The sequence below is a fragment of the Patagioenas fasciata genome, chromosome 7, assembly GCF_037038585.1.
Source record: "Patagioenas fasciata isolate bPatFas1 chromosome 7, bPatFas1.hap1, whole genome shotgun sequence".
Taxonomy (NCBI): Eukaryota; Metazoa; Chordata; class Aves; order Columbiformes; family Columbidae; genus Patagioenas; species Patagioenas fasciata.
In genome coordinates this window covers 16,218,201-16,244,657 of record NC_092526.1, presented here as the reverse complement: position 1 = coordinate 16,244,657, position 26,457 = coordinate 16,218,201, and the positions used below count along the sequence as shown (strand labels likewise).

The following is a 26,457-nucleotide window of genomic DNA, read 5'->3' as shown; positions in this document are numbered from 1 at the left end:
AGGATTTTCACAATTGATCTGAAAATGGTATCCATATTAAAAAAATGAAAGCAAACAAACAAATAAGAAAGGAAGAAAATTAAAAAAAAATCTCCTTGCTTAGGCAACAGGGAAGTTACTTATTCTCACCATCATCGTGTTCTGTACAGAAAGAAATCAACAGGTGAAATAACAGCAAAGAAACATCTCTCCTCTGAGCAGCACATCCAGCACAAAACCTCTCAGAGCACCTGGAATTTCTTGGATTTAATCTACACAGATGTGTGTACGAGCAGAGGGGGCACGTGTGTGTCAGGCCCTTTACAATGCAAGATATACACTGTAAATTACTTACCAAAAAAGAAAAAAAAAAAAAGGAAGAAGAAAAAGTGTGTGCTGAATAGCAGATGCTCACTCCAGTCCCAAGCAAAAATGGAGGGACAAAGGCAGCTGCTTGGGAGTGCAGGTTTTAGATGGGTTTTTTTTCCTATCTACAAAAAAAGAATGCATGAGAGAGAAAGCGAGACAGACACTCCCTGGCTTGTCCTAAATCTACACAGGCATCCTTCCAAGCAGCCCCAACAAGTTCACTTTAGCTCCCTCTGCATAAGCTGATTCTAAGGAATTCTGGGCAATAGCCCTTCAAACCCCTTGGAAAACCAAGCATTTAGCTTCACCATCACCCAGAGGCCACATCCACCTGGACCAGCGACTGGAGCTGGGTCCCTGTAGGCCTGGCTGTGCCCCAGCACTGGGAATGGCAGCACCCAGGGGTATTTAAAGGCTTGGGCTGCCTCATCCTTAACTTTTTCCCTTGATGATGACTCATTGGGGGATGCATGTTCTAGCCAGGGGCTTTCCTCTTTCCCCTTCTTCCCCCCTCCCAGACTGCATCCCACACCAGGACTGATGGCTGGGCTGGGGTACAGGGGACCGGCAGGACAGAAGAGGCAGGAGACACAGTATTTACAGTCTTTGGTCTTGGGGAAAGGAGGGAAAGAGAGGGGGAAAGGGTATTTTGTTTTCCTTTGCTTTTTGGCCCCCTCCCACCCACGGCAAGGGGTTTTGTCCCCTGGGAGGTATTGGGAAGCACACAATGCTCTGTGCTGGAGGGTGCGGGAAGATGCCGCAAAGCAGCAGGGAGGGCAGGGCCACAGGGCGAGGAGCAAAAAAAGACCGGTTCTCTGGCTTATGTTGGGTGAAAGGCTATAGGAAAGCAGTCCCTTCTCCTTGCAACCCCCCCACCGCCCTTCCCTTCCCATTGTCCCTCCCCTCCCCAGGAGCCAGGCAGCAGTAGAAGGAGGTCAGCACACAGGACACAACCCCAGTCTCTTCCAGAGCCTAAAGAGACACGCTGAAACCTCTGTAAAATCCAGCACCGAGGCCATGGTGAACTGCCTCCAGCAAGCAGGATCACGTCCGTCTACTGGCTCCGTAGGGCATGTGCTCCCCGGTCCTCCTGCTCGTGGGCTGTGTAGAAGAGGTGGCACTCGGGGTCCCCGCGGATGGTGGGTGCGCCCTGGATCACCTTCCCGTGGATGGGGTCCACACACCAGCACTCGCCCCGCTGCCCGTTCACCGACATCTTACACTACATCAGAGAGGGACAGGACAGGCATCAGCTGAGGAAATGGAGGGACAAAACAACCCACTTCCCAGCCCCACCAGCCTAAAGCCCAAACACAGGCAGAGTTGGGGTTGCTCCAGCAATTTGGCACTAGCTTGAATTTAGGCAAGATTCATGTATACTTCACTCAGACACCCCAGGGTCTGTGCTGCTCCAGTAGTCCAGGTTGAGGGCTGGACCCCTTCCCCTGGGGGCCAAGAAGCCAATTTTAATCAACCATGAGGACAACTGCCCATGAGGTACATCACACTCTGTCAGCTGTAGAGTCATCCATGGAGTCAAAAATCCCTGGGGGAAGAGGGGTGGGACAGACTGACAGAGGAGCTGTGCAAGCTTCTTCTCACCTGCAAATTGGGCTAAACAAACTGAAATATGAGAGCAAAGCCCACACAGGCAGACAGAAACATGTTTCCAAGCAGGGTTTCACTCTGTCCCAGAACAGAAGTAGGGACCCATGTGCATCTGGACTTGGACTCTGCACCCTGCAGCCTGGTCTGGTTGGAGAGAAGCTTATCATTCACCTCTTGTCCTGGTAGGGCTGCAGATGCAGGTTCAAAAATCTGATGCTCATCCCCCCATCCCCAGCAGATATATCTCTGAATAGGTGGAAGACAGAGAGGTTACTCCAGGATGTCAGGCTCTGCATGCACTCTGTAAAGCTGAATTCAAGCCACTTTCTGCAGCTGGACTGAGGTCAAAATGCAGCCTTGCTCATGAGAATAAAAATCATAAAAAGAGAGGAATAAAAAGCTTCCCCAGCAGGAGAGTGCATCCAGGCACCCTCCACCCAAGCGCTGGCCCATAGGAGGTGGGAGCAAGTGGGAATGCTTTTGTTGGCATCTGCTTTCCAGCAAATGAAAAGGAGCTGATGCTCAGCCCCAGGAACCCAGGCGGGGAGAGAAAGGGGTATCACTTCACATTCGCCTTGTTTGCTCTTATCCAGGACAGGGTTGTGGGGAGAAGAGAAAGTGACTTCTGTCCCCTCTATCTTCTGCAGCAGTGACCACTGTGTAACCCATCTGCACCCTTCAGTGCACGCAGACTTGTTCCTCAGGCACAAGGAGCAGCAGAGACCGTATTTTCTCTCATAGCAGACGATGCATCACTGCATTGCCCAGGCTCATTCCCCAGACATGGCTCATCTCCTTATGGGGAATTTGCCTGCCCTGCTCCATGCACCCTTTCCAAGCATGCTCCTGCTGGCGGATCCAGCCAGCCCGTGGGGTTCCTCAGGGGGAGGCACAAGATGAGGGTCCAGGCAGAACAGGGAAGAAGGAAGGGAGGGAGAGAGATTATCTCAGAGCATCCTACTTCTTTCAATGCCTTTTTTTTAAATGCTCGTGATCAAGGGGTAAAAGTAGCCCTGAGAAAAAGGCTTAACCACAAAAACAGCAGGTTTTCTGAGGTCCCCTTCAAATTCTCAGTTACACATAGCTGTAAGGATTGCTCATATCCAGGTACTATTCACATGTGGCTGCCAGTCAACCCTGGACAAGTTGATGTTTTGCTGCCCAAAGAGGTTTTTCCTATGCCTCAGCTGCTGACACCTGCTGGTTTTGCATGAATGAAGCCAAGAAGTCAAAATTCAGACACACATAAAGTCATTTGAGTCCTTTTGGGCCCTGTAAATACTTTCAGATGGATGCTGCACCCCAAACCCCACCTCGCTTGGAAGGAATCCTTCCTGGAGCTATGGAACCAGCCTCAATTTGTGGAGAAAAAACAGCAAAGTGTGCTAGAAACCTTCCTGACCCCAGAAGAAGTGCTTTCTGCTTCATCTGCAGGACTGGCCAGCATTCAGCCCTTCTCTGCTTTTCCCCTGTAGCAGGGCCCAGCCAGAACAAGACTTGGCTCAAAGCACATGAGAGCAGACATGGACAGACAAGCACCCCTTGCAGGGAAGAAGAGGCTCTGAACTAAACAAATACTCCATTTCTGGACTCCACAAAGGCAAGCACAGATGTGGGTCTCGTCTCCACTTGCTAGCCTGTGGTTGCAGATGCACGTACGTGTTACTAAAGTCACATCAGCCCAGCCCTGAGCTGCGTGTGACCCCATGTTAAGCCAAGGGCTCCTGCTGGGCATGCAACCAGCCTTGGAGCTCTGGGTCTGCCTGCTTACCTGTTTGAGATTGTACAAGCCATGCTTGTCACAGTTGGGGATGTGGAGGGAGTAGAGGTGCTCCAGTGGACCTCGCTCATCCGGAAGCCGCATAGTGGAGATACGTTCCAGGACCTGATCCAGCTCCTGCTGACAAGGGGTCTGAAAAGACCCCAGAAAGTAGAAAACAAAACCAAAAAAATAATCAGGGCAACAGTACCATTCAGTGTCAACACTTCAGACAACAGACACACCAGGAGGGATCAACACCCATGTGTACCTCCTCCTAACACAGGTTTGCCCGTTGCTACTGGGTCCTGCTACAAACTTCACCTGCAGGAACCCAAAATCAGAGTGCTACATGTCCACACATGCCATTGTGTGGAGATCCACACAGGGAGACACACACATCTCTCCCATGTGCCACATGCCTCACATGGCCAGGAGCCAACATGACACCAGGTCACAGGCCCTGAAGGCACAGAGGAAGAGAAGCCTCAGAGATGCTCCCTTGGGTCCCACTGGTCATGACAAGTGATGTGAAGCACAACTAGTTCAGACAGACCAGGAGGGTTTCCGTGAGCGCAGCCAAGACCCCACACCTGTGATGCTGTTTTGGCTCAGAACTGCAACTCAAAGCATGCGAGACCCCATGGGAGTGGAAGGGAAGCCCCAGGAACAAGAGCACCCAGCACAACCAGCCTCTGGAGGTACCCACTTGCTCCACAGCAGCTCCAAGTCAGGGCTCCCAGCCAAGGCAGCCTGGCTGAATTACACCTGATGTAAGCCAGAGTGAGTCCATACCTCTCTGTTTCTCTGCTTTTGGAGTTGCTGTGTTTGTTTGGCTGGTTTTTTTCCACAAAGGATCAGCAGCAGTGTTGGAGTTCCCTAAGTTGATGGTGCCCGCACTGTTTTGAACCTCTGCTGTGCCTGTTCCTTGGAAGGGCTGAAGGTTCTCTTTTAAAGCTCTTTTCTGTCCCTGTACTCCCCAGATATAAACACCCCATACGTTTATAGAGGTATGTATTACAGACCTTTTGTGGTGGCCTTTCATCACTATCCCATCTCGTTGCCTTGACCAAGCTGCCCACTAGAGGGAAACCACAGCCAAGGACTGGAGGGCAGCAAGGTACAAGGAGGACTCTGGGCACTCTCCCTGCTACATGACAGCCCCACAGCCCTTCCTCGGGGGCTCTGGGACCCCCCTAATATGCACTGGGACTGCATTGCAACAAGCACTCTCCCACCCCCCAAATCCCACTGGGCCATCCCTGGCACTTGCGTAGGGACAAAGGGTGTGAGAAAGCCAGTCCTTGGGCAAAGGGCAGCTTACACCCCTGCAGAGGTGGGTGTTGAGCCAGCAGGACCCCCCTGCCCCAGCTCTGCTGTCAGGAGGTGAAGCTGCAATGAAAATAACACCTCCTTGCCAGCACATCAAAGTTCATCAGATGGTGTGTTCAGCCACAGCTTCAGGCCAAAATAAACGTTTGCTTTTCCTTTTTTTTCCCTCCACTCCTTCCCCCACTTTTTCTTTCTCTTTTTTTTTCTTTTTAAGACAGTTTGTTGCAAATATCACTAAGGCTTTTGCACTCAGCGCTTCCCCAGTGAGCCTGCAGCTGCCATTAGCCCCCCACAGTCCCTGCCTTCTCACCCTGCCCGTCGACAGCCGCGACTTCTTCGAGTCCTCATGGTTGTGATGGGCCTTGCTGACTTTACCCATCTGCCGCTGCTGCTCATTCACCTTCTCCCTCATCACTGCCAGCTCCTTCATGCCTGTCTTGATGGGCTTCCTCCCACCAGCTCCACTCAGGATCCCTGGGGTGCCATCCACGTGGTTCTCGGCAAGGATGCTCTCGGACCGGTCATCACCATTATCTGCAGGAGACAGGGCAGACAAGGAAAGGGTCAAGCTCAGCCGAGCACTCTCTCACGTGTTCATCCCATCCTGGATTGCTTTCAAGTGTGGCTGGTTACCAAGCCATAAAATCGTTGCATGAAAAAAAAAATTAAATTGCATTAGCCCTTTCATCTGAAAGGTGAGAATAGATCCTTTCATTCTGGAGTTATTACCACACTAAAAAGACAGTTTAGAGAGCAGGGGAAATAGCTGCTGGAGAGGTTCTTTCTGCGTTTTTTTTGACCTTCTAAATTACTTCCCGAAGAATGTAATTTTCCCATCAGAAGTCCAGTTGGGTTGGAGATGCCAAGTATACTTCAAAACTCAAAACCACAGTAATTAGTAACAATACCTTAAGTCCATCTATCATCCCCCAGAGTATCTCCAGGAATACTTACTCAATATTAATGTGCTAAAATAAATTCTCAGGCCTGCTTTCAAAAATACCTCTCCTTTGTTTTATAGCCACCTAATTTCCCTCAGAGATCCTGTCATTTCAGTGATCATCCTTGCCGCATGATCTTTCACATCATTTGTCATACAGTGCATTACTCATTTAGCTTCCACCTACTCCTGCATTTTGCCATTTCTGCTGACCATGGGACAGCCTCACATACCCTGGACCCAACTCTGCCACTGCTACAAGCTGCACAACCCCTGGTGAATTTAGCAATTTCAAAATCAGTTAGCAGAAATCTGGAGATAAACACTGGACTTTTTTCACACAATGGTCACAGTGCTGCAGACACCAGTCCCTTTGGACTTCGCGGTGACAAAGACAGATCAATTCCTCCTGCTTTCTCCAGAAGCCCAGAAGGTGACAGCTGACCCCTCCTTGGTGCCTGGTCTGAGCTGGCTGAGCAAGCATGTCTAGCACTGTAGCTGGATCTAACACTGAAACTGGCCCTACTTTAAGCAGAGGCTTGGACCAAGACCTCTAAAGGTCATTTGAGCCCAAATTATGAGTCAACCCATGCACATACATCACCTCTCACCACAATATCCCAGGCTAAGTACATCTCTGTATATGAGAACTCTTCAGCAGCTCCACAGGTGCTACACCAGTGACAGACCAGGCCATTCTGGTCCTACTGTGGTGACAAACATGAAGTATCTTTTAGCATATGCAAAGGAGGAACTTTAGCACTCAGCCTCCCAACACCAGCATTCTCTCCGCCACCTCTGATTTCGTATTTCCAGCGCTACAAAACTCAGGCACTTATATAGAAGTAATCACATCAAACCGTACATGACAGAGGGCAAGCAAGGTTTTAGCTTGTGTAACAGTGCTTAATTTCTGGATCTCTCGTGCTTCGTGGAAGACCACGCACACAGAGCATTTACAGATTCTAACTTTTTTTTTCAGAAGCTGCATCGTGATGTGTTGTCAGGGCATAGCTCTACTGTCATGACAGAGAATGAAAAGTCATAAGTGTTTTATCTCTGCCACAGCTTTCCAAGCTCTTTTCAGGTGTTACAACCCCAGGCGCACACAGGGGGAACTGCAAGACAAGTTTTGTCTGAACTTACTCAGCAAATGTGCGGCAGCCTGCAGACTGATGGCAACCAAATGGTCCAAGTGGGCTGGATCAAAGAGCCACCCCAGCTGAGCATGCCATCCCCAAGAGACCATCAGCAGCTGCTTGGGGACACATATCAGAAGGACCATTCCTTATCTGTGCTGCAGACCAGCAGTAAAAGCACTTTCATTGCTGGAGACTGAGTTTGACCCACAGGATTTAAAAGCCACTGACAGATTCATCCCTCAGTGGATTTGTCCAGTGTCCTTTTGAACTTCCTCACCATTTTGGCCTCAGATCTCCCAATACTGGGATCATCCCACTTCCCAGAAATACTAAATGTGTTTGGTTTGCAGGTTTTTAGCTGCTTAGGTAGCAAGTGAAAAGCAAACATGGGCAAAACCAAATTGGCAAAGTCCATGGCTTTCCTCAGTACTGGTTCCAGATGAGAACTGGGACCAGGTTTGATAGCCAGATGGGCAAGCTCAAGGTCTGGGCTGTTGCCTGGCGTTTGCCATCTGGCTGTCATCCTAGCAGCCCAACAAGGAATGTTTTGAGCAGGAATCTTCTGTTTATACACCAGTCTCCCCGTTAATTAGAAACACATAGTGAGAAGAGAGAAGGCCATGAGGCTGCTCTTCAGACAGGATCAAATGAAAAAGCACTATGCAAGAGACGGGCAAGGCTGGCCAGGTTCTGATACCCAACAAGCTGCTTAGGAGGGTTTTAGCTTTCCAGCATCTTTTGTGCTCCTCTCCTTGGTGTCCACCAAGCTGTCAACAACAGCAAAAGAACGGGAGTGCAGCAGGGAAGCATCTCAGACACGTTGCAATCCACTGGTTCATTCAGAAAAATTGATGGTACAAACTGACAGAAAAGCAGCAAACTGGAACCGATGCCTTCTCCCAATGATTCTCACTCCTTCCTGCCTCCAACTAAAATATATAGACATCTGCCCAAATAAGCACTGCGCTAGTAAATGAAGGCGAGCTGGTAAGCCTCTTGTCTGCTGATTCATTCACAAAACCTGCTTCTGATAATATTTTTGCTCATTTTTCTCACTTTCCAATGCTAACAAATGTCAGCCCAAAGAAAACCACAGATGGGAGCAGAGTGTGCAAGCCCATGTGCTTGAACACACCCAGGGACAGGAGAGATTGTTCTTGGCTCCCCAGACACTATCACAGGAAGGTCTAAGCTGCTATCAGCTGCAAGCTCTCCAAGGCCAAGCCAGCCACAGTGAGCCATACCTTTGCCCTGCTGCCAAGCTGGACTGACCCACCTGGGGCTGATTCTGAAGCCCCATCACAGCTATTCCCTGTCCCAAATCCAGTGCTGCTCTTGGGAGGTGCTCTCCTCCCTCTCCTCCCCTGAGGCTTGCAGGGAGAGCTCAAACACTGGTGAAGGGAGATGGGACAGAAGAGGTGGGCACCACATGCAAAGCACTGGTGTTACCTTTGCGGATGAGCTGCACACACAGCAGGAGGCCAAGCATCAGGTGTGAGAACCACATTTCAAAGAGCAAGTGGGCTGGGTAGCAACAACAAAAGTGGAGACATCAAGCCTTGGGGCTGGGAGAACACAGAGCATGCCAAGAGCCAAACAATGCCTTTTTCGGCCAGATAATGCTTTTAAAAACTGCCCCAAAAAAGCAAGTTGTGCGTGCTTGCTTATGACTATCCACGAACCAACTAAGTCACCCACCAACCCCACCGGCATGGGATGGGCAGGTATGCAATTGCCTCAGATATACAACCCTAATCCATTTGTCATCCTGGAAAACGCCCTTTTGCTGACCAATTTCAATTCATGCTAAATATATCTGTGAACAGAGTGGTGCCAAACTCCAAAACAATTAAGTTTTATAGTTCCTCCATTTTCCTATGGCATGTGGAAAACTTCTCCTGTGCTATTTTGGATCAAAAGGTAGAGCATTTTGTGCAGGGTGGGACAAGTGTAGCAAGAATCAAAGCAGATAGCTGAAGTTCTCCTGAACACTGATGAGAAGCTCATGAAACACCTCTCTCTATGCCAAGAAAATGATTTCTTTATGGTCTTTTTCAAGGAAAATTCCCATTGGCTTCAATAGGGCGAGGACTTGGCTGAGGTGAAAGCATGTTCAAATGTCCATCAGCTAATGTCTGTAGGGAGCTGCAGTCTCGCCAACATGTTCCAAAGTGGCTACCAATTTCCCGTGCTGAAATTTTTGGGAATCTGGTTTAAGATCTCCAGGCACCTCCATCAGCATGGCTGAGAAACAGAGGGGCTTATAAACAACCTGCCACTTCCAGAGATACAAGAAGAAAAAAGCACCACACACACACACACACAAAAAAAAAGGCAGCTGACTGAAGTTAAAAATATATCTTTATCCCTTTGAAGAGCCCCAAAGCATATCTGGGCTGTGGGACAGGATCGAGCCAGTAGCACTCACTTAGCATGAGAGGGCCAGGCTGTATCACACGGAACACACACCATGCCAAGGACTGCAGCCACCCTCTCCAAGCACTTGCTCTCTTGCTCTCTGCACTTGCTTTCCTTCCATGACAGCTTGCCCGCACGGTTTCACATGTACTTGTTTATCTGCCCCGGGTGTTTACATAGCGGTTGATTAAGGTCCCAGACCCACAGAAATGGCCTTAAAACCTGCCTGGAGCCCCACTGGACACAGGTCCCAGCTCACACCTCCCTCCTGCAGCAATCACAGCCTCCATGGGCCAGCACTTTCCCTCTGAAGACATCAAAGCACTTTGCAGTTCATTAATTACCCTGGAGAAAGAGGTGTTCATCCTGGGTTGCACACAGTAAGAAACAAGGGCATGGAAAAATTTGAGAGCATTGCCCAAAGTCAGGCAGGGAATCAGTGAGCGAACCCAGGAGCCTGTGCTCCTGCCCTGGTACCACACTGTGCACGGCAGCAACAGCATGCAGGCCTGCAGGAATGAAGCATCCGGAGAGTGATTTTTCACCCTGAGAAGTGTTCTCTGTCCCATCTAGCTTTATTTTTTCCCTACAACACTTTTAGCCTCTTGTAGCCACTAGTTCTATCATTTCAGGATAATTTAAGTGCCTGATCTGGGTTTTGCTTTCCACTTTCTACACCAAGGAGCAGAGCTGCCTGATCCCGGGCTGCCAGGAGCCCAAGCACTTGTTCTTCACAGCCTGAGAGCAGACAGGGCCTTTAAACCTGACCTTTAACATGCACAACAGCCATGGCCAGAGAATTACTTGCAGGAAGGTGGGGAAGAAGCAGACAAACCCCAACCACAGCCCCAGTGACCTCTGCCTCATCGGTCTGTAAAGTATTTCTAGGAGAGCCCTGGGCAAAGGTTCCTGTGCAACAGCTGTGATGTGGGTGTTGTTGACCTGGAACTTGGACACCTCAGAAAACGTTTGCCAGCAGAGATTATACTGGCGTTGCAATTTCCTTGCTGCATGGGCTGCCAGGAACAAAGTCCTCCCCAGGCCCTCCAGCCCACCCTACCTCATAAAAAAAAAAAGACCCAGGGTTTCCTGATTACCACTGCCAAACTGCAAAGTACTGAGCCACAACACAGCATACATCAGTGGAGGGGAAACAGAGAGACATCAGGACGTGGTCTGCCCCAGGCGTAATCAAGCCCGGCTGGATGCAGCTCTCCAAAAGCAAAGGAGTTTCTCCAGAAGCTGCTCAAGTTTCAGTCTTCTGTGAAACGCTATAGAGGGAGCACTAGCAATGGGCTGTGTAGGAGAGGAGGCAATGGGAGAAGGGATGCAAATGGGATGAAGAGCAGAGAAGCAGCCTCTCTGCTGCAGGACATCTCCCACAAAGGCCACCCATGGATGCTCAGGGGAGGAGCATAAGAAAGGACACAATCAGTGCCGGCAGGAAGGCTGGTCTCCCAAATCTCTCAGGATCACAGGCTCCCATGAAACACAGAGAAGGAGATCAGCGTGGAGCATCTCCCCATCTGCCAAGGAGCTCCTCAGGGCGGGTTCCTGGGATCCTCTGCCTGCCTGCACTCCCCAGGGTTATTTCATCATGCCAGCTTGCTCAGTAACAGTGAGGCAATCACACACCACAGCCAAAAAATTCCTGCATCAGTCTCCAAGAGCTTGTTTCACCTCTGTGATAAGATGTCCACAAAGAACTCTGAAATCCTCTGGGGCTGAGAGCCCTGAGGCTCTGCAAACACCCTTTATTTTTGCTATAAGATCTTTTCAGCCCATCTCTACCAGCACGGAGGGCAGGACTAGGCAGGGAACAGCATGTTCTGGCCAGGGGTTGCTTAGCAAGCTCCTCTCCCTGCCCTGAGCAGCTGGCATGAAGGGGTGATCCAAGGGGCACCCAGTGCCTTCCTTTGGCTTGGGTGTCCCACAGGAAATGCTTTGTGCTCCTCCAAAGCGCCAGGGACACTGACTCAGTGCAGTGCAGCTTTCAGCAGCCTGCTTCACTCTTTTGTCTGCCCATTCCTCATGGCTGGAGGAGGCAACTTTCCCTCCTTTATCCACCCAGGTCCAGAGCCAGAGAAAAATCCTCTACCCACTGCACAGTTCCCTATAGTGCACCTGTGCCCCATGGCACACAGACTCCTCTGGCAGCCTAGAGCAAGCACAGAAGTGATACTGAATGGGAGCTGATGTCAGATGAAAGGAGGACCAAGATGCCCCCTCCCCCAGGCTTTACTTCAAAGAGTTTTGCCTTTTCTTTTTTTTTTTAATCATGTTTGTAGACTGGTTTCCCAAGGATACAGGACTTGTGCAATAACACAGCCTGCCTCTATGTGTTTCTGCATGATTGCCTGTCTCCCTATTAGTGCTCCTCCCCCTCCACCTCCCAATATATCTACAAACACATCAGCAAATGCCAACTACATCTCAAACAGGGACACAATTCTCAAAAATAGTAACTTTCCAGCATTTCATGGAAATGTGCAGCAGGCTGAAGAGAGATGAAATAGCAGGGTTTATTTTGTTAGCTTTCTTTCCAAATGATTCAACTGATGGGCCACGAAGCATATCACCAGCCTGCTCTGTGTGGACCCAGCAGAGCACAAACCACCACTGGGGAGGTTTGCTCCAACACTGAGCCTTCAAGTGGTGTTTGCAACATCCTGTTCCCTCCCATGCCAGCCATTCACTGCAGGCCAAGAGCAATAAGGGAAAACACGGTTCAGGTCCCTCAGAAATTCAGGGGTACACTTTAAGTCTTCTCATCTACCCAACTTCCACTTGCAATCCTGCTTCTCTTTCACCCGTTTCTTCCCCCAAGCATGGAGCTGCTGAGCATCCCAACACTCACCTCCACCAGAGACCCTCCAGACTCACCTAAAAGCTGAGGAGCCAGAGGGTCTCATCTTGTGGCTGATAACAGTGGTTTTGAGCATGTGCCTAGCTGCAACACATGTGAAGGCAGTTTTCTCAGGGGAAAGACCTTCACATCTTTCGAAGGTTTTTGCTGAGTGAGGTCTCCGAGCTCCCTGCCACCATAAAAGCATTCCCCCTTGTTAGTGAACCGTATCTCCACCCTTTCAACACACTTCTCCAATTAGCCCTCCACGAAGCTGCAGCCTTCCCAGCAGAACCAAATGAATTAACTTGAAAACACTTCCAAGCTTAAACTAATTGCACTGCAGCTTTCCGATTTGACCTTGACCCAATCTGTAAAATCCCCAGAGTTAGCTGCTACTTAGTCATTAGGGGCTTCTGCCTGAACGAAATGAGCCATTAACCTCACCAGGCCAAGTCTCTGCTTTCCTTCCCTAGTCACTTACAGGCATCCATATGGTCTTCAGTGCCCCAGCCACCCCAAAAAGACTGCACTGACTTGTAGTACAGGCTTAGCTCCTAAATTCTCAGTTCCCATGAATTTCCAGAATGAAACTAGACCACAAAACCACTTCATTCATTTCCTTCAGGTTTTACTGCTATGTTTGAATTACCTTTATTTCCCCAGTTTGTTTTCGGAAACACAGCCTGACCCCCAGTCCAAGCCCAACAGGGCTTTTGCATCCCGCAGTCCCAACTATGCAAGCACAGATGAGTTCTCCTTACCACAGCCTCTGTGAGGGTGCCTGCATGTTAATTATTATCTAGATGATCTCTGGCACTGGGATGCTGCACCTCTCCTGTGGGAGAGCCAGACACTAGCAGAGTTTCACGAGCTGTGAATCTTAACAGGACTGATACCCATGTGTAACACGCTGCAGCCTGCCAGAAAGGGCTGATGAAGGACTGGTGATCTGATGGACATGCAATCACAAACAAGAAACTCTCCTCCAAATTCACACTAAACATTTTTACCTCCCTCAAACATTTCTGGAAAAAGTATAACATATAGGACCTGTTCAGACTCTTCTCCTGTTTTAAGATTATTACCTTTCTGGGTGCAGGCAGTGACAAGCAAACACCAAGTTACCTGGAGACAAACTGTCAAAAATCAATTTGAACCTGCACCAAGAAAAGATGTGCTAGTGGAAGCAGTTTTCAAATCTGCCCATCAGGGTCTCCAAACCTATGTAACACATCTCTTCAGTAGGATGTTTTAGCCAAATACAAAACATCGTGTTACAAGGAGAGGTGGCTGAGGGAAATTTTGTGGTCTTTATCATATGAGAAGCTACAGGAGATAGTCTAGGTGTTGTTTCTGGCAACACCCTCTACCTGTTCTGGCTCCTTAATGATGGTTTAGCTCACTAGAAAGATGTTCTGTGGCTCTGGAAGTCCAACTGTGCTGTTTGGTGCTGGATCATAACACCCACTGAGATCAATGGTTGATGGGGCAGTGGCTCTGGACAGGGGCATGACCAGCCTACAGCCTACAGCAGAGTATTTCTGCACACCGGGGAATCGTGTCCGACCACCTGCCCTGCAGAAAGGTGGAAAAGCTTCAAAATCAGGAAGAAAAATAAACTACAGGTAAAGCAAAAAAAGGCTTAAAACCCCAAAAGGTCAGAGCAGGGCCCCATCCTGCGTGCAAGAGCCGTTTCCCACCTATCTCCAGTATTGTTCCACTCCCTTCTCAGCCACTTTGGCTTCTCTGGTTATCATAACTATCGCACACAAACAGAATGAACTTCAGTCATTTGTATTACTAGTTTTCAAATAACATCTCACTTTTCCACAGTTGATTTTCCAGATAGCAGTTCAGTCCAGGGCTTCCCTCACCACGCACCAAAATCTCACTGTGCATTTCCTCAAAGTCTGCCTTTTTCAAAATACACTATTATTATGGTAATTCCTTCCTACCTTCTCCTCAGAAACCTTGCCAGAGCCCAACAGCAATTACCACCAGTGTCACCTCAGGGTCTGCTGTACTTACTGTCCCCATGCAGTTCCCTGGCGGAGCATCAGCCCTCAAAGCCAACCCTGCATCTGATCTTTCCCCAGGAACCTGCATTCCCCAAGTACAAAGCACAAATGCCTCCAAATAAAACTAGAGCACTGAACTGTAGGTGGAAAGAGGCAACATCTGCTGTAATTTAGTTGTGAGTCTACTGCCCACCAGCATCTCCCACCTGCCTCCAGCACTCAGACACTGTCCTTCCCTCCTCATGGGAGCTATCACTGAGTTGCCATATCCCACGTTTAAGCCACTCACAGATTGTGGTTTTCTTTTCATCTGATGTTCCAGCTAAACAATACTGCAGTTGTTTCAGGTTATGTCAAAACACTTTCTTCATCTGCTCTTGGGGCAGTATTTCACTCAGTTTTGCAGTCGTCTTGCTGGATTTCTTTAACCCTCATTTTATCTTTCTCCCAGGTCAAGGCAGAGCTGAATCTGAACCCACACGTCAGAGTACACTGTGAGAAGGGACTGAACCTGGCCTTGCATGTATATTTATCATGCATGTTTACTATTTATCTTACTATCTGCATTTACTGAAATAAGGCAACTGTCACTCTCTAGGCATGGAGTTTTTATTGATACAACACTGCTATTGAAATAAACAGGAGTTTTGCCAAAATTAAGACTTGCAGATTTGTCCCACTGCTGAATGACACATGCATACATACAGTAATGCCATGAAGAGCTCAGGTTCATAGGCTGGCTACTGGAAGGCAGCAATTTACTGCAAATCAGCTAATCCATAATAACTGTTTATGGCATACAAGAGCCATGCACATTGAAGTAATGCATGTTACCTTTATGGTCCTTCAGTGACTTCCAACCTCCAGAGCCTACTGCATTGGCCAGACCAACGTCATTTGGCCTTTGGAAGGGGAAGTTTCCTCCCACGCAGGTGGGAGGGAAGCAGTGCAAGGCAGCATGCTGCTTCACCCTGCTGTGTCCTTGCTTTGGTCTCTTGTCTTTATAGAGAAAAGGGCTGGCTCTCACTTTGTTTCCAAAGGACTCTGTATTTTGGGCCACCCATGAAGTTGCCCAAGCTACAACCTCAGGAGTATGCAGACTCCCGCTGAGCAGAAGACAGGAAAAGAGAGTCATAAAACTGTGGTAGAGGAAGGAAGAAAAGAAAGGGGAAGATCAGTCGGCTGCACTCCCATGTAGGGAGGCATTGCAAAGCTTAAATAACAGACCACCACAAAACACGGTGATGGAGACAGATGTGATAAGCCAGCTAAATCACTGGAAGGAAAGCTCAGATATGCAACAGTCAGCTCTCCACTCAGTCAAACAGCTACAGAAACCATTTCATGTACAGCTTGCTCAGCAGCCATGCCCTGGTGTGTTTGCCATCCACGTGATCTACACAGCATCCCTTTCATGGCGGGAGGACCTGGCTACCATGTAAAGGCTTGGAGGATACCCAGGCTAGTGGCAAAGAGCCTTTTAAAGTGGGGAACTGCTGGTATATGGTGGTGGGGTGGTCCTCCGTTTAGAGCAAACCGTCCACGCCTGTGTTAACAAAGTCAAATAGTTAAAAAAAAAATGAGCTTCTGCAAGAAAATGCTGGGGAATTCCCTGGCTTCAAGAGGAATGAGCATTTGCATGGAGTTTATCCCAGAACAGTGGACAGTTTCAGCTAGATTGTGGCACACGTTTAAATCCCTCTCCAAATACCCTGCACAAGGTTTAAGCATGGCCCGGGTAAGCCGCCCCAACCAAAACTCAGATGGCTGCTATGCACCAGGTATCACTCACCCTGTACATTGCAGGTGTTGTACAACATATGAACAACAGGTTTTACCTGGCCTTTATCCATCTTCTCAGAGATGAAAGCATCTCACACCTTTCTGCTGCATTTTTGAACCCCCAAATTTGCAAAACAAAATGTGGCAGTCATTTGAGGGCATGCAACTCCCCAGGCATAGGGTTTGGGGAAGAAGCACATCAAGGGAGCCACCACAGCCTCCTGGGAGCACTAATATGGGAGGCTGCCATTAGATAAATTGCCCTGGAGTGCTATAATTAACCCACCCTCATTGCTCTCAGAGAGACCACCGCAACTGAAAAGCACCATAACCACAGCCATCCCAGAGGCGAGGGGGCAGAAGCCAAGAGAACAGTGGGAAACATCAGCCCCAAACACCCACGTACCCTCCAAGGGCTTTCACCACCCCGCAGAACAAAAGCGCTGCTGCACCATTCCCCTCAGGAAGCAAAGGGCACATTTGGTCACATTTGGTCAGTAAAACTCCACTTCATTAGAGCCACTGTTGTAACATCTGTTAATGCTTTAAAGCACGTACATCTGGCTTAATTGAGCACTTGACTTAGTGCTGCTTTATCTCCATTTGCTGAACAGGCCTTGGGGAGAGGGTTTTGTCAATTTTTTTTTTCCTCCTTCTTTTTAATTTTTTTTTTTTTTCCCACTGAAAGCCCACCTGAAGCAGGAACAAAAGCCCCTCTGACAGTTCCTCACACTCTGGGGGCTGCTTTTAGGAAAGTGTTCCCTCTAGACAATGAACCCCATCCTAAGTATTCTGGTTTATGTGCTCCAAAGCTGCAGAGCCTCAACCCACTCTCCCTCTGTCACCCAAGGGAAAAAAAAATTAAAATATATATATATATATACGTATAAATAAATAAATAAATAAATATTTAAAATCAGAGTTACTGGCAGAAGGTGTTGCAGTACACGTTGGGGAGAAAAAAAGAAAAGAAAAAGTATCTTGCTGCCCCTGCAGTCTCTGAAACTTCGCCTCTGCCAAGTTACAACAAACAGGAAAAGCAGGATCAAAACACAGCCCCCACATCCCCCTCCATCCACGCAGCACAGGCTGCGGTAGTGCCAGCTACCGCTCAGAAACAATCACGCTGCAAGCCTCCTCTGGCACATCCTTCCAGGTGGCCTGAACAACAGAAAAGCCCAGTTCAGGAAGCCTGGATCCAATGCATGGGGAGCTTGAAATGCCTTCCAGGAAGCGCAAAGGTCCTTCATGCCCCCAGACAGAGAAAAGGTTACCCGCAAGTCCCTTTGCCAGCTCTTACTCTGGGAGATGCTTGTGTTTCTCTGTGAAAAGGAGAAGCAGGGCACGCAGTAGCTGGGAATTAAGAGGAGTACTGGCTGCAAAGCTGGCTGTTTTCCCACTAATCCACTCCAAGTGCTTCCCAGCCACTGGGAGAACAACAGGACTTGTCCCTTCTGTGGGAAGGAGTCAGGACACCATTGCTGGCCTGCAGCATCTTCCCAGGGATGCCCAACATCTTTCCTCAGCTTTCAGGCTATGATTTGTTAACAGGCAGGTACCAGCAGCATCTCCAAAGCCTGGCTTTAAAAGCAGTGCCCCAGACAGTATTTCTCTCACTGCAGACGGAGGCTGGGACTGCTCAGTGGGCAGCGTGGCTTTCACCACATGCACAGCAGATGCACTATGCTAACACAGGATACACAGCCCCACACACAGGCTTCAAACCTGCTAAAAGCAGGACAACCTGCTGAAACCGGGACTACTGCAGCTTCAGAGTATGAGGCTAGATGAAAAGTGATGCAGCAATCCCCACAATCCATTTTGGACACTCAGAGGCAATCTACTCAGTGACACCACTTATTTTCATGCCTTGTCAGGTATGTTCCTAACCCTCACCCACCATCTATCTCCCCAAATGTGCTGCCCTGACCATCAGCTACTTGTTCTCCTGCCCCCCACCCACAAGGGAGTCCTGTTCGGCCAGAATGACATCTTGTAAGCTCGGGCTTTCAACTCTTCCAATGGAAGCAGGCATCGATGCCCTGCCTGTCCTCCTTCCTATGAGAGTAAGATATTCAAAGCACTGTCAGCTTTCCTAATGCTATGTTCCAGTTTGATTTCATGCTGCAATGCTGAGTCCAACCATCTTTTATCCCTGCTGCCTAGTATCTTTTCTCAGATGTCTAAACACAAAAGCCACCCCTGAAGCAAGCAAAAAGCAAGGCATACTAGCAGCAGCCAAATGAGCTCCCCTGGTCCTTCCTGCCCCAGTCCAACAAGACTTCAAGTCCAGGAGAAGAAACATCTGAATAGTGAAGTGAAAGACAGTCAAAAATGTAATTAGGCTCTGTAGTTCCTAGCCCAAACCATTAGTAGGTGTTGCTGTGGGTCTGAGAGTTACCCAGGCACTCTTGTTTCACTGGAGAGGAAAACAGTCCCGTCTTTAAAAGGACAAGCTCTTGTGGATTCCTTGGGAGGAAGGCACTAAGCAACTCACAGGTTTTTAAACTTCTCCCTGTCCTCTTCCCTTCCTGCAGCAAGGCTCATATGCACAAAGGAGAGACATTATTCCTATCAAAAAAAATCCCTCTTTAGGCTTTCCAATTGAATCCCGCTGGGCTCTACCCATGGGAAGACCATCCCAAATAATCCTCACAAGGACACATCATCATCTGAAGCTGAGGAAGGCAGAGAATTTAGATACTGCAGTACATAAAAAGCAAAACCTGAAACCAGACTGTGTGTCCTCCGCTCAGAGTCCATGTGCCCCGTGAGCTGAGTATGGCTTACGTGTAACCCATGTTAACCCCCCTTCAACCGGGAGCCATGGAGAGGGGAGAGTGGAGGGCATCTGCAGAGATGCTCACCAGTGAGAGGAGGGAGCACACTGGGGTGGTTCCTTCTACAGAAATCAAACCAGTCATGAGTCCAGAACACAAGCTGACCATGACAGAGAGGGTGATGTACACAGAGGTTGAGGGAGAAGCAGAGCAGACCCATCCAGCTGCACACAGTCTGTTTGAGGCCCCAGCACATGACTCTTCTTCACATCTCCTTGCCAAGGTACCACTGTGCTCTTCCAGCACCGAGCCAAATCTCCGTGATCCACCAGCAGCTACAGCTGTGATCAGCAGCAGATGTTAGGAGGAGTGTAAGGACTGATATCTTCTCTCTGATCCTGGAAACCAATGGCAAAGGGACTTTCCAAGCCAGAGGCTGCACATGGATCTTCCCATTTCATAGCCAGCCATCCCTCTATGAATTTCTGTACTTCCTTTTAGAAGACATTTATATCAAGGACACTTCCAGATTCCTACAGCAGTGACTTTCATGGTTTAATTATGTGTCCTGCTCCTCCACATGTGCTACTTCTTCTAATGGAATGCTAAATGAAACTGAAAAATAGTGATCTTCTCATTCCTCCCCCTATTCACAGTTTCATAGCTCTCCATCTCAGCCCACAGGAACAAGTTGGCAGAAAGACCTGAACACCAAAGTGCAGGTCTTCATGCTCTGTTGAAACAGGTTTTGACTACCCCTTAATTAAGGGGTGACCTTCAGAAAGCGGCATACACCTGCTGTGTGCCACACACGCTACTGAAATCAACCACAGCCCTCCCAAGCGGCTGAAAGCCAAGACATCTCTTATTTAAAGACGAAGAAAAATGCCCAGCCTTTTCACAAACACAGAAGGCCTTGGCACAAGCCAAAGGCACAGGAGCAAAGCCAAAGCACATGGAAAACAGCAGCAGCAGCAGCTCTTACTGCTGCCTGTCCTACTGAAGAGCTGAGGCAACACCCCAGAGTGAGGGATTCACTGCAAGCTCCTGACAAGCTGTGCATGGCACCCCAACATGGAAACAGATCCTTTCAGTGCCACCCCGTCACCGCTCCGATGGCCTCAGCCCATCAGCACTTGCTCTCATCATGGGCTGCTCTTTCTCAAAAGCCTGCGAAGCATGTTGGCTGGGCCCCAATGAAAACACCTTCTAATGGGATTTTTCAGTTTTCAAGGATATCAGTGTCTGGCACAGGCTGAAGTAATTAGAGGACATCCAAGAGATGATCTGGCATTGATTAACCAGCTATTTACCCCTGAACATTACACGTCTCACTCTAAAATGCTGCACCAAAACACCTGCTTTTTCCTAGTTGTTTTCTGCCTTGCCCCATCCCCACCTTTCATAAAGCCCAACCTCTCACACTGCTCCCTTGGCCTCACCATGCTTTGCCTTCGTAAATAAACAGTGATATGTGCGCCAGACTAAAGCTGGAAAATTTGCTGAGGGGCAAAGGGAAGAAAGTGTGTTGCTCTTGGCAAACAGATAAACCTAATTTTCACTGAACAGGCCTCAAGATGGACAGCCACATGTGCTTGCAACCACCATGTTTGCATTTGACTCTTCCTTTTGAATACTAAGGTAAGAAAATCCTTGGTCTGATCTCATATCTACTGGCTTCACTGGGTTGTCCTTACACAGCCACAGATCTGTTCATCACCAAGTTCTTCCAGACCAGAGAAAACCCTAAAGCTGCAATAGCTGAGTTATAGACACATTTTACTACATCTCCCTCCTACATCACTTAGGAAGTGTGCCCAGATGTGCAGCAAGCAGGTGACCCTGAAGGGAAGGGTTTGTAGTCAGCAGTGGCATTTAACACCTCACAGGAGTGGTAATGCAAATTTTGCAGGGAGAGAGCATTCAAAGACTGGATGTGTGACAGCAGCCAACACAGCAGAGTTGGCCGGTCCCATGTTACTGGCAGCAGGCTGGGTCCTCTGCCCCAGCAGAGAAGCCCCATGCAGTGGAGCTGAGCAAGCCCTGCAAAGTGTGTCAGTGTGTCCCATCATGAAACAGCCCAACACACAGAGAACGAAAGACCAGTGGGTTTTTAACTGCAATTGCTGTTTCCATACACAGACCAGACTGCATAATCCACCTCTTCTAGACAAGCCAAGCAAATTGCCAGAGTACTTTCACTCTCTCTGCATGAAATATTGCTCGTGGGGATGTCCTCTCCTCTCTTTGAAGGAGAAGTTGGAAGGCCTTCCATTCGCAGGGACTCCAAAGAAGCAAAATGCACCCAGCACCTCCAGTATTTGGGTCATCTACAGCAAAGCTGTATCATCTCTGCTCCCAGTGCCACCCCCCAGCAGCATGGGACGAGCATGGAAAGACCATAGATCAGTGTGGCAGGACCTTGCTTATTTTGATGTCTGCAGAATACTATGTAAATTGATGGGGCAGCAAAAATATTTATTATTAAGGGAGAGTAAGAGAAGAGGAGAATGGAAACTGCTAATCAACAATGAAAAGCAAAAGTGAATAAAACCTGCAGAGAAAATTCCCCACAAGGCTTTTATTCATTCCTAAAATACAACTGTAATGGAGTACCACAGAAGAATGCAGGATAAATTGGTCAGATAGTATATTAAAAAGAAAAAAACAACCAGGGAAAATTTGACTTCACATGTATATGAAAATCAGAAAGTAATTAATAACACTTGCAAATAGTCAACGTTACTGAGATGAAGACTTTACTAGATGAGACAGACATGGATGAACCAACTAATTAGCCACTGGCAGAGTTTACAGAAGAGTTGCTATGGCATCTGCTGTTGTGAATTATTTTTAAAGTTAAAATTGAATGCCTTTTGTGATATTTTAGTCAAACAGCAATTCACACAGCAAAAATCTGTCGTGTGAACTGGACCAAGAGTCAGGCTCAAGGATGGGACAATCCCCATTCTGGCCTTAAAGCTGTGAAAAATGAACCCAAAAGCATGAAACGGATGCACGCACGAGAAGACCTGACATTGCATGGACTGATCCCAAAACTGAGTACTTCCACCAAAGAAAAGGGCAGCGCTCAGATCAGACCTGCTACTGTGGAGCTGGTGAACATGGGATGAAGGTCTCCAGATGATGATTCCTTACAAAAGTCGCCTTGATCAGCTGCCACAACTGCTGAGATTAGCATTAATCCTTAAATCAGATGGGAAATGAGACAGCATCAATATAGGGAAACAGCCCCAGAGACAGACAAAGGAACAAACTCTTAATAGAGCATCAGGTGGTGGAAAGTTTGAGAAGTCATTGGAGAAGTCATCCAGACAAATTAACTGGAAAATGGCAGAAGGATGATGAATATTTGGCACCGAAAAAGCCATCAGTCTCCCTGGGATGTTCCCAGAATGAAACTGTAGAATGAGCCATAAATAGTCTGACGTGCATCTTGCTCCTTTGCCCCAAAGACAGCACAGCCACACTGGGGGAGCTTGGTGGTGGGGAGAAGCAGATGCCTAAAATCCAACCCTCACTGAGTCACAGGAATAAATAACTCTACAGAAAGCTACAAAGGACCACTGTAAGCTGTGGAAGAGCCTTCTGGACACCTTAAAGGCATGAGACACCTCTCAATTTCTCTCCTGCCAGCTTTGGTTTCATTTGCAATTGAAGTATCAGAGATGCCAGCTATCCTTTTCCCTGTTTCTGTCAGGGCTGTTGGCCTCCAACAAAGTACCTGATATCCCCTCCTGAGCAACTGATTCTCCTTCAAGGGCTTCCTAACTTTATATAATTATCTAGTTACTAGTCTTTTTATCTAGTTAGTTACTATCTAGTTACAAGGGCTTTGTTTTACAGTTTTCCTCCATTTCCCTGTTTCAAATATTCACTTTCTGAGCACTTGCTATTTCTCCATTCCCTGTATCCCCTTTCAATGAAAGTCTAATGTCACAAAGTACAGATTTCCTCATTTCAGTTCCCCCCAAAGCTGGAGTAATTTGGCTTGGCTGCAGGGCAAACTCTAGAGCCTATAGAAAACAAACACATAGGACACTTCTGTTACCCTGAAATGCCGAGCGATAAAGTCTCAGTAAATAAATGAATACATGGAAACTTGCTTTAGGTACGAGTATGTCAGCTGCTTGGCTTGCTACCATTAAAATCTATTTTAAAAAGGCAAACAGAGAGGTAGACTGGGGTCCTACACCTATAAAACAGTATTAACAACGACAGGAAAACAAAAAAATCTCTACATCTCCATTCCCTTTGAAAATTCAGTAACTTCTTGTGAGAGAGGAACACTGCTTTAGCCTGCATCCAGCTGCACTTTGAACCAGATCCCAAATTCTGAGAGCACCATTTTATTTTTAATTTGGTGGATAAATATTGATCCTTAACAACCACTCTCCCACGAGAAAACATCTTTCTTGCCAGTTGAAGGAACATTAATATGGCAAAGTTGGCCCTATATTTCCCTGTGCACTGACAAAACCTGCTGGTCCCATGAACAGAACTAAAAAGCGTTTAAAAATGAAAATAAATCTCGTTTAAGGAAAAAAAATCTTCCCTAGTATCAGTGCAAGGGCCTTCTCAGCCACAGGATGTGGCACTTGCCATGAGCCACATCGCACCACTCTCCTTGGGAACAGCAAAGCATCTGCCCTGCCCTCCAGGTTTTCACCTGGAGAAGATGTCCTAGAAGGACAGTGCTGCAGCCAGCAGACGATGCTGTGTTTTCTGTATGGGATATTATTAGGGCTGAGTTATGGTATGCTGTTCTCATGCCAACACTCTTTAGCTCACGGCACTCTTCCCTCTCCCCGTCTTTGTTTCCCTCCTGTATCTCAAGGGAGCAGCCAAGTCCTCCCCTGCCAAGCCCTCCCCATGGCTCCAGCTCCCCTGGAGCTGGTCCCTGCACCTGTGCCTGCCCACAGACATTTTTTGAAGCTCATGACTGCAGCCAAGGGCTCACCATCTGCTTTCAAAGGGGTTAACGCTTCCCTCCCCATGTGGGATGCTTCTCTCTGGATACTGGGTGAGCCTGGGTGGTTTTTGCAAAGCAGGACTCGAGTGGCTATCCACGCTCACCCTGGGATGGATGAAAATATACAGGTCTTAGTCACCCACTGACAGATTTTGCTAGCAAAAGTCCTGTTCATCAGAGTCTCCAGCCTGGTTTTTCACTGTCCATCCCAGCACTCTGTGCTATTCAGTTTTATCCCATTCCTGACCCTGTCACCCCTCCACATCACTTATCCTAAAGACTTCCTCTGTCCATGACAATGAACCTAAATCAGCGCAATCACAAGCGCTCAACACCTAAGGTTTCCACCCCACCAGGGCCATATTTCAAACCTCACTTCTTATCCCTGGGGTCCTCTGCAGCCACATCCTACCATCCCCAAACAAATCCCATTGCTCCCTCGCCACTTCTCAAACTGACTCTCCTGGTCCCTGTTTTAAGGAGTATTTTCTCACATGCATTTGTATCTACTGCTCCATGGGAGATCACACAGACTAGATAACTGATTTTTCAGAAAAGTGCAATGTATCAGACAAAAGTATGAGCTCAGCCTGGCATGAATCCCCTTTGCTTCATCCGCTTGGCGTTTACCTTCAAGTCTTTATTACTCTGTCCTCCAGATCTGCCAGTGTCATCCATAGCTGAGGTTGATTAATGGGTGTGTATTTGTCTGAATCACTCCCCTGCCTTTGGTGATCTGAAATACTGGGTCCCTGTCTGCTGTTTACCACCATGACCTAAAAATGTTTATACATGATACAGTGATTTTTTTTTTAATTTTTTTTTTTTTCAGTCCTGGTCCCTTCAGAAAGTGGGGCCAGTGCTCCTAACCTCTGCTCTCAGACCAGTTTCAAACAATTTTTTCACTTTGGTTTTTCCCCTCAGTTTTCAAGGTTTCCATGTACTCATCCCCTCCAACTGTACTGAACATTGAAGCAAAGTTCAGTTAATACTGGAGCCATACCTAGATCATCTTTAATCTCCAGTTGCTCCTCTCTGCACAGCAGCTTCAAGTCTCTTTTTATTTATATAGCTGAGAAACCTGTTGCTATTTGTTTTAGTTTCCTTTGCCAGGCCTAACACAGCTTGACTTTTGGCAATTCTCATTTTATCCCTACCCTTCCTGACCTCTAAGACATTGCTTTTCTGCCGATTAGTCTTTTTTCAATTCCTTACAGACTGTCTGTTTAATCCCAACTATCCTTTTTAAGGAGGCTATTTACCAGCTTCAGCCTGGAGCCCTTTCCTGTCATGTTTTCCTCCTTGGCTTGGGATCCCTGGTCCAGATAGTTTCTGCACCTCTGAATTAGAGAGAGGCTCTACATCCTCTGCATCCAGGTTCTCATGCTTCTCTGCCCGGATGACTTCATCCACCAGATTTTTTCATTTTTCAAAGTTTGCCCTTTCAAAGACAAGTATCCTAGTTCCAGACCTACTTTTGTTTAGGCTTCCATTTAATTTAAAAGGAATCCATTTTATGAGCACTAAGTCCAAGATTCCTTTGTACAATCAGGCCCTCCTGTAACATCAACACTAGTTACCAAAACAAAACCTAAAATAGCACCTCCATTTGCTGGTGCTGTTACTATTTAATGGAAAAATCTAGGCTATCACATCCAGGAATATCTATGTTTTACCTTGTTAATACAATGTGTTTGCCAATGTGTATTCCTAGATATTAAGATACATTCCTAAGTTCCCACAGCAATATTATTTTGGTAACGTTTATCTTTCTAATAACATTACAGAGACATCCATCCACACAACCTCTGCCACCCCTCATTTCACAGTCCACAGGTCTATCTATCCTTCCATGGCTATTTCCCAAGGTACTTAAAAGAACTGCAGTCTCCTAAGGTATTTTGCAAATACCTTCAAGTGGTCATATCACCAGGATGTCTCTCAAAACAACCAGCCCATCACAGGAACAATTGTACCAGCTCAGGCCACAGGTCCACATAGGCTCATCCCCCACAACAGAAGATTGTTAAGGGGATTTTAACCCCCATTAACTTTCCCAGTCTCTCCATGAGCACCCAGAAATGTTGACTGTCCAGAGCATCCTCTGGAAAGTAGTCCCACAACTCAGCTACTGATGCTACGGAAAGGTACATCTCTATTTGGGCAGCCTCTCCTCAAAAGAGACCCATAAAACACCTTCAAAAGGCAAACTTGAAAACAAGCATTTATAACTCTGGTAGATATTAGAAATCCTGGTTTCAACAGGGAAATTGGCTTTATTGCCTGCTGTAAGTTCTGTCCTGCCTTCTTCCAGCTAATCCTATGTTCAACCGATCATAAATTCTCTTTCACATAGAAGGTAATTTTTTTTTTTTTGCTAACACCCCTCTCATATGCAGGTATGAGTTACCGCTCTCTCCAACAACCTGCCCGATCAGCCTACCTCATTAAGCTCTGAGTATTTGCTCTCAAACTGAATGTAGCTTTGA

General features: G+C 47.6%; 1 protein-coding gene across 2 annotated transcripts in view; it reads right to left on the bottom strand.

Annotated features, from left to right (window-relative positions):
- Positions 1–944: 944 nt before the first annotated feature.
- The window catches only part of IGFBP2 (insulin like growth factor binding protein 2), a 59,807-nt gene continuing 34,294 nt past the window's right edge, over positions 945–26,457 (bottom strand). For both annotated transcript variants that reach the window (XM_065841329.2, XM_071810895.1), the window contains exons 2-4: positions 5,358–5,581; positions 3,728–3,868; positions 945–1,570 (exon numbers count right to left, since the gene is read on the bottom strand). In XM_065841329.2, coding sequence (XP_065697401.1) covers positions 1,403–1,570; positions 3,728–3,868; positions 5,358–5,581 — 533 coding nt within the window. In that variant the 3' untranslated portion in view covers positions 945–1,402. The remainder of the gene's footprint in view (positions 1,571–3,727; positions 3,869–5,357; positions 5,582–26,457) is intronic.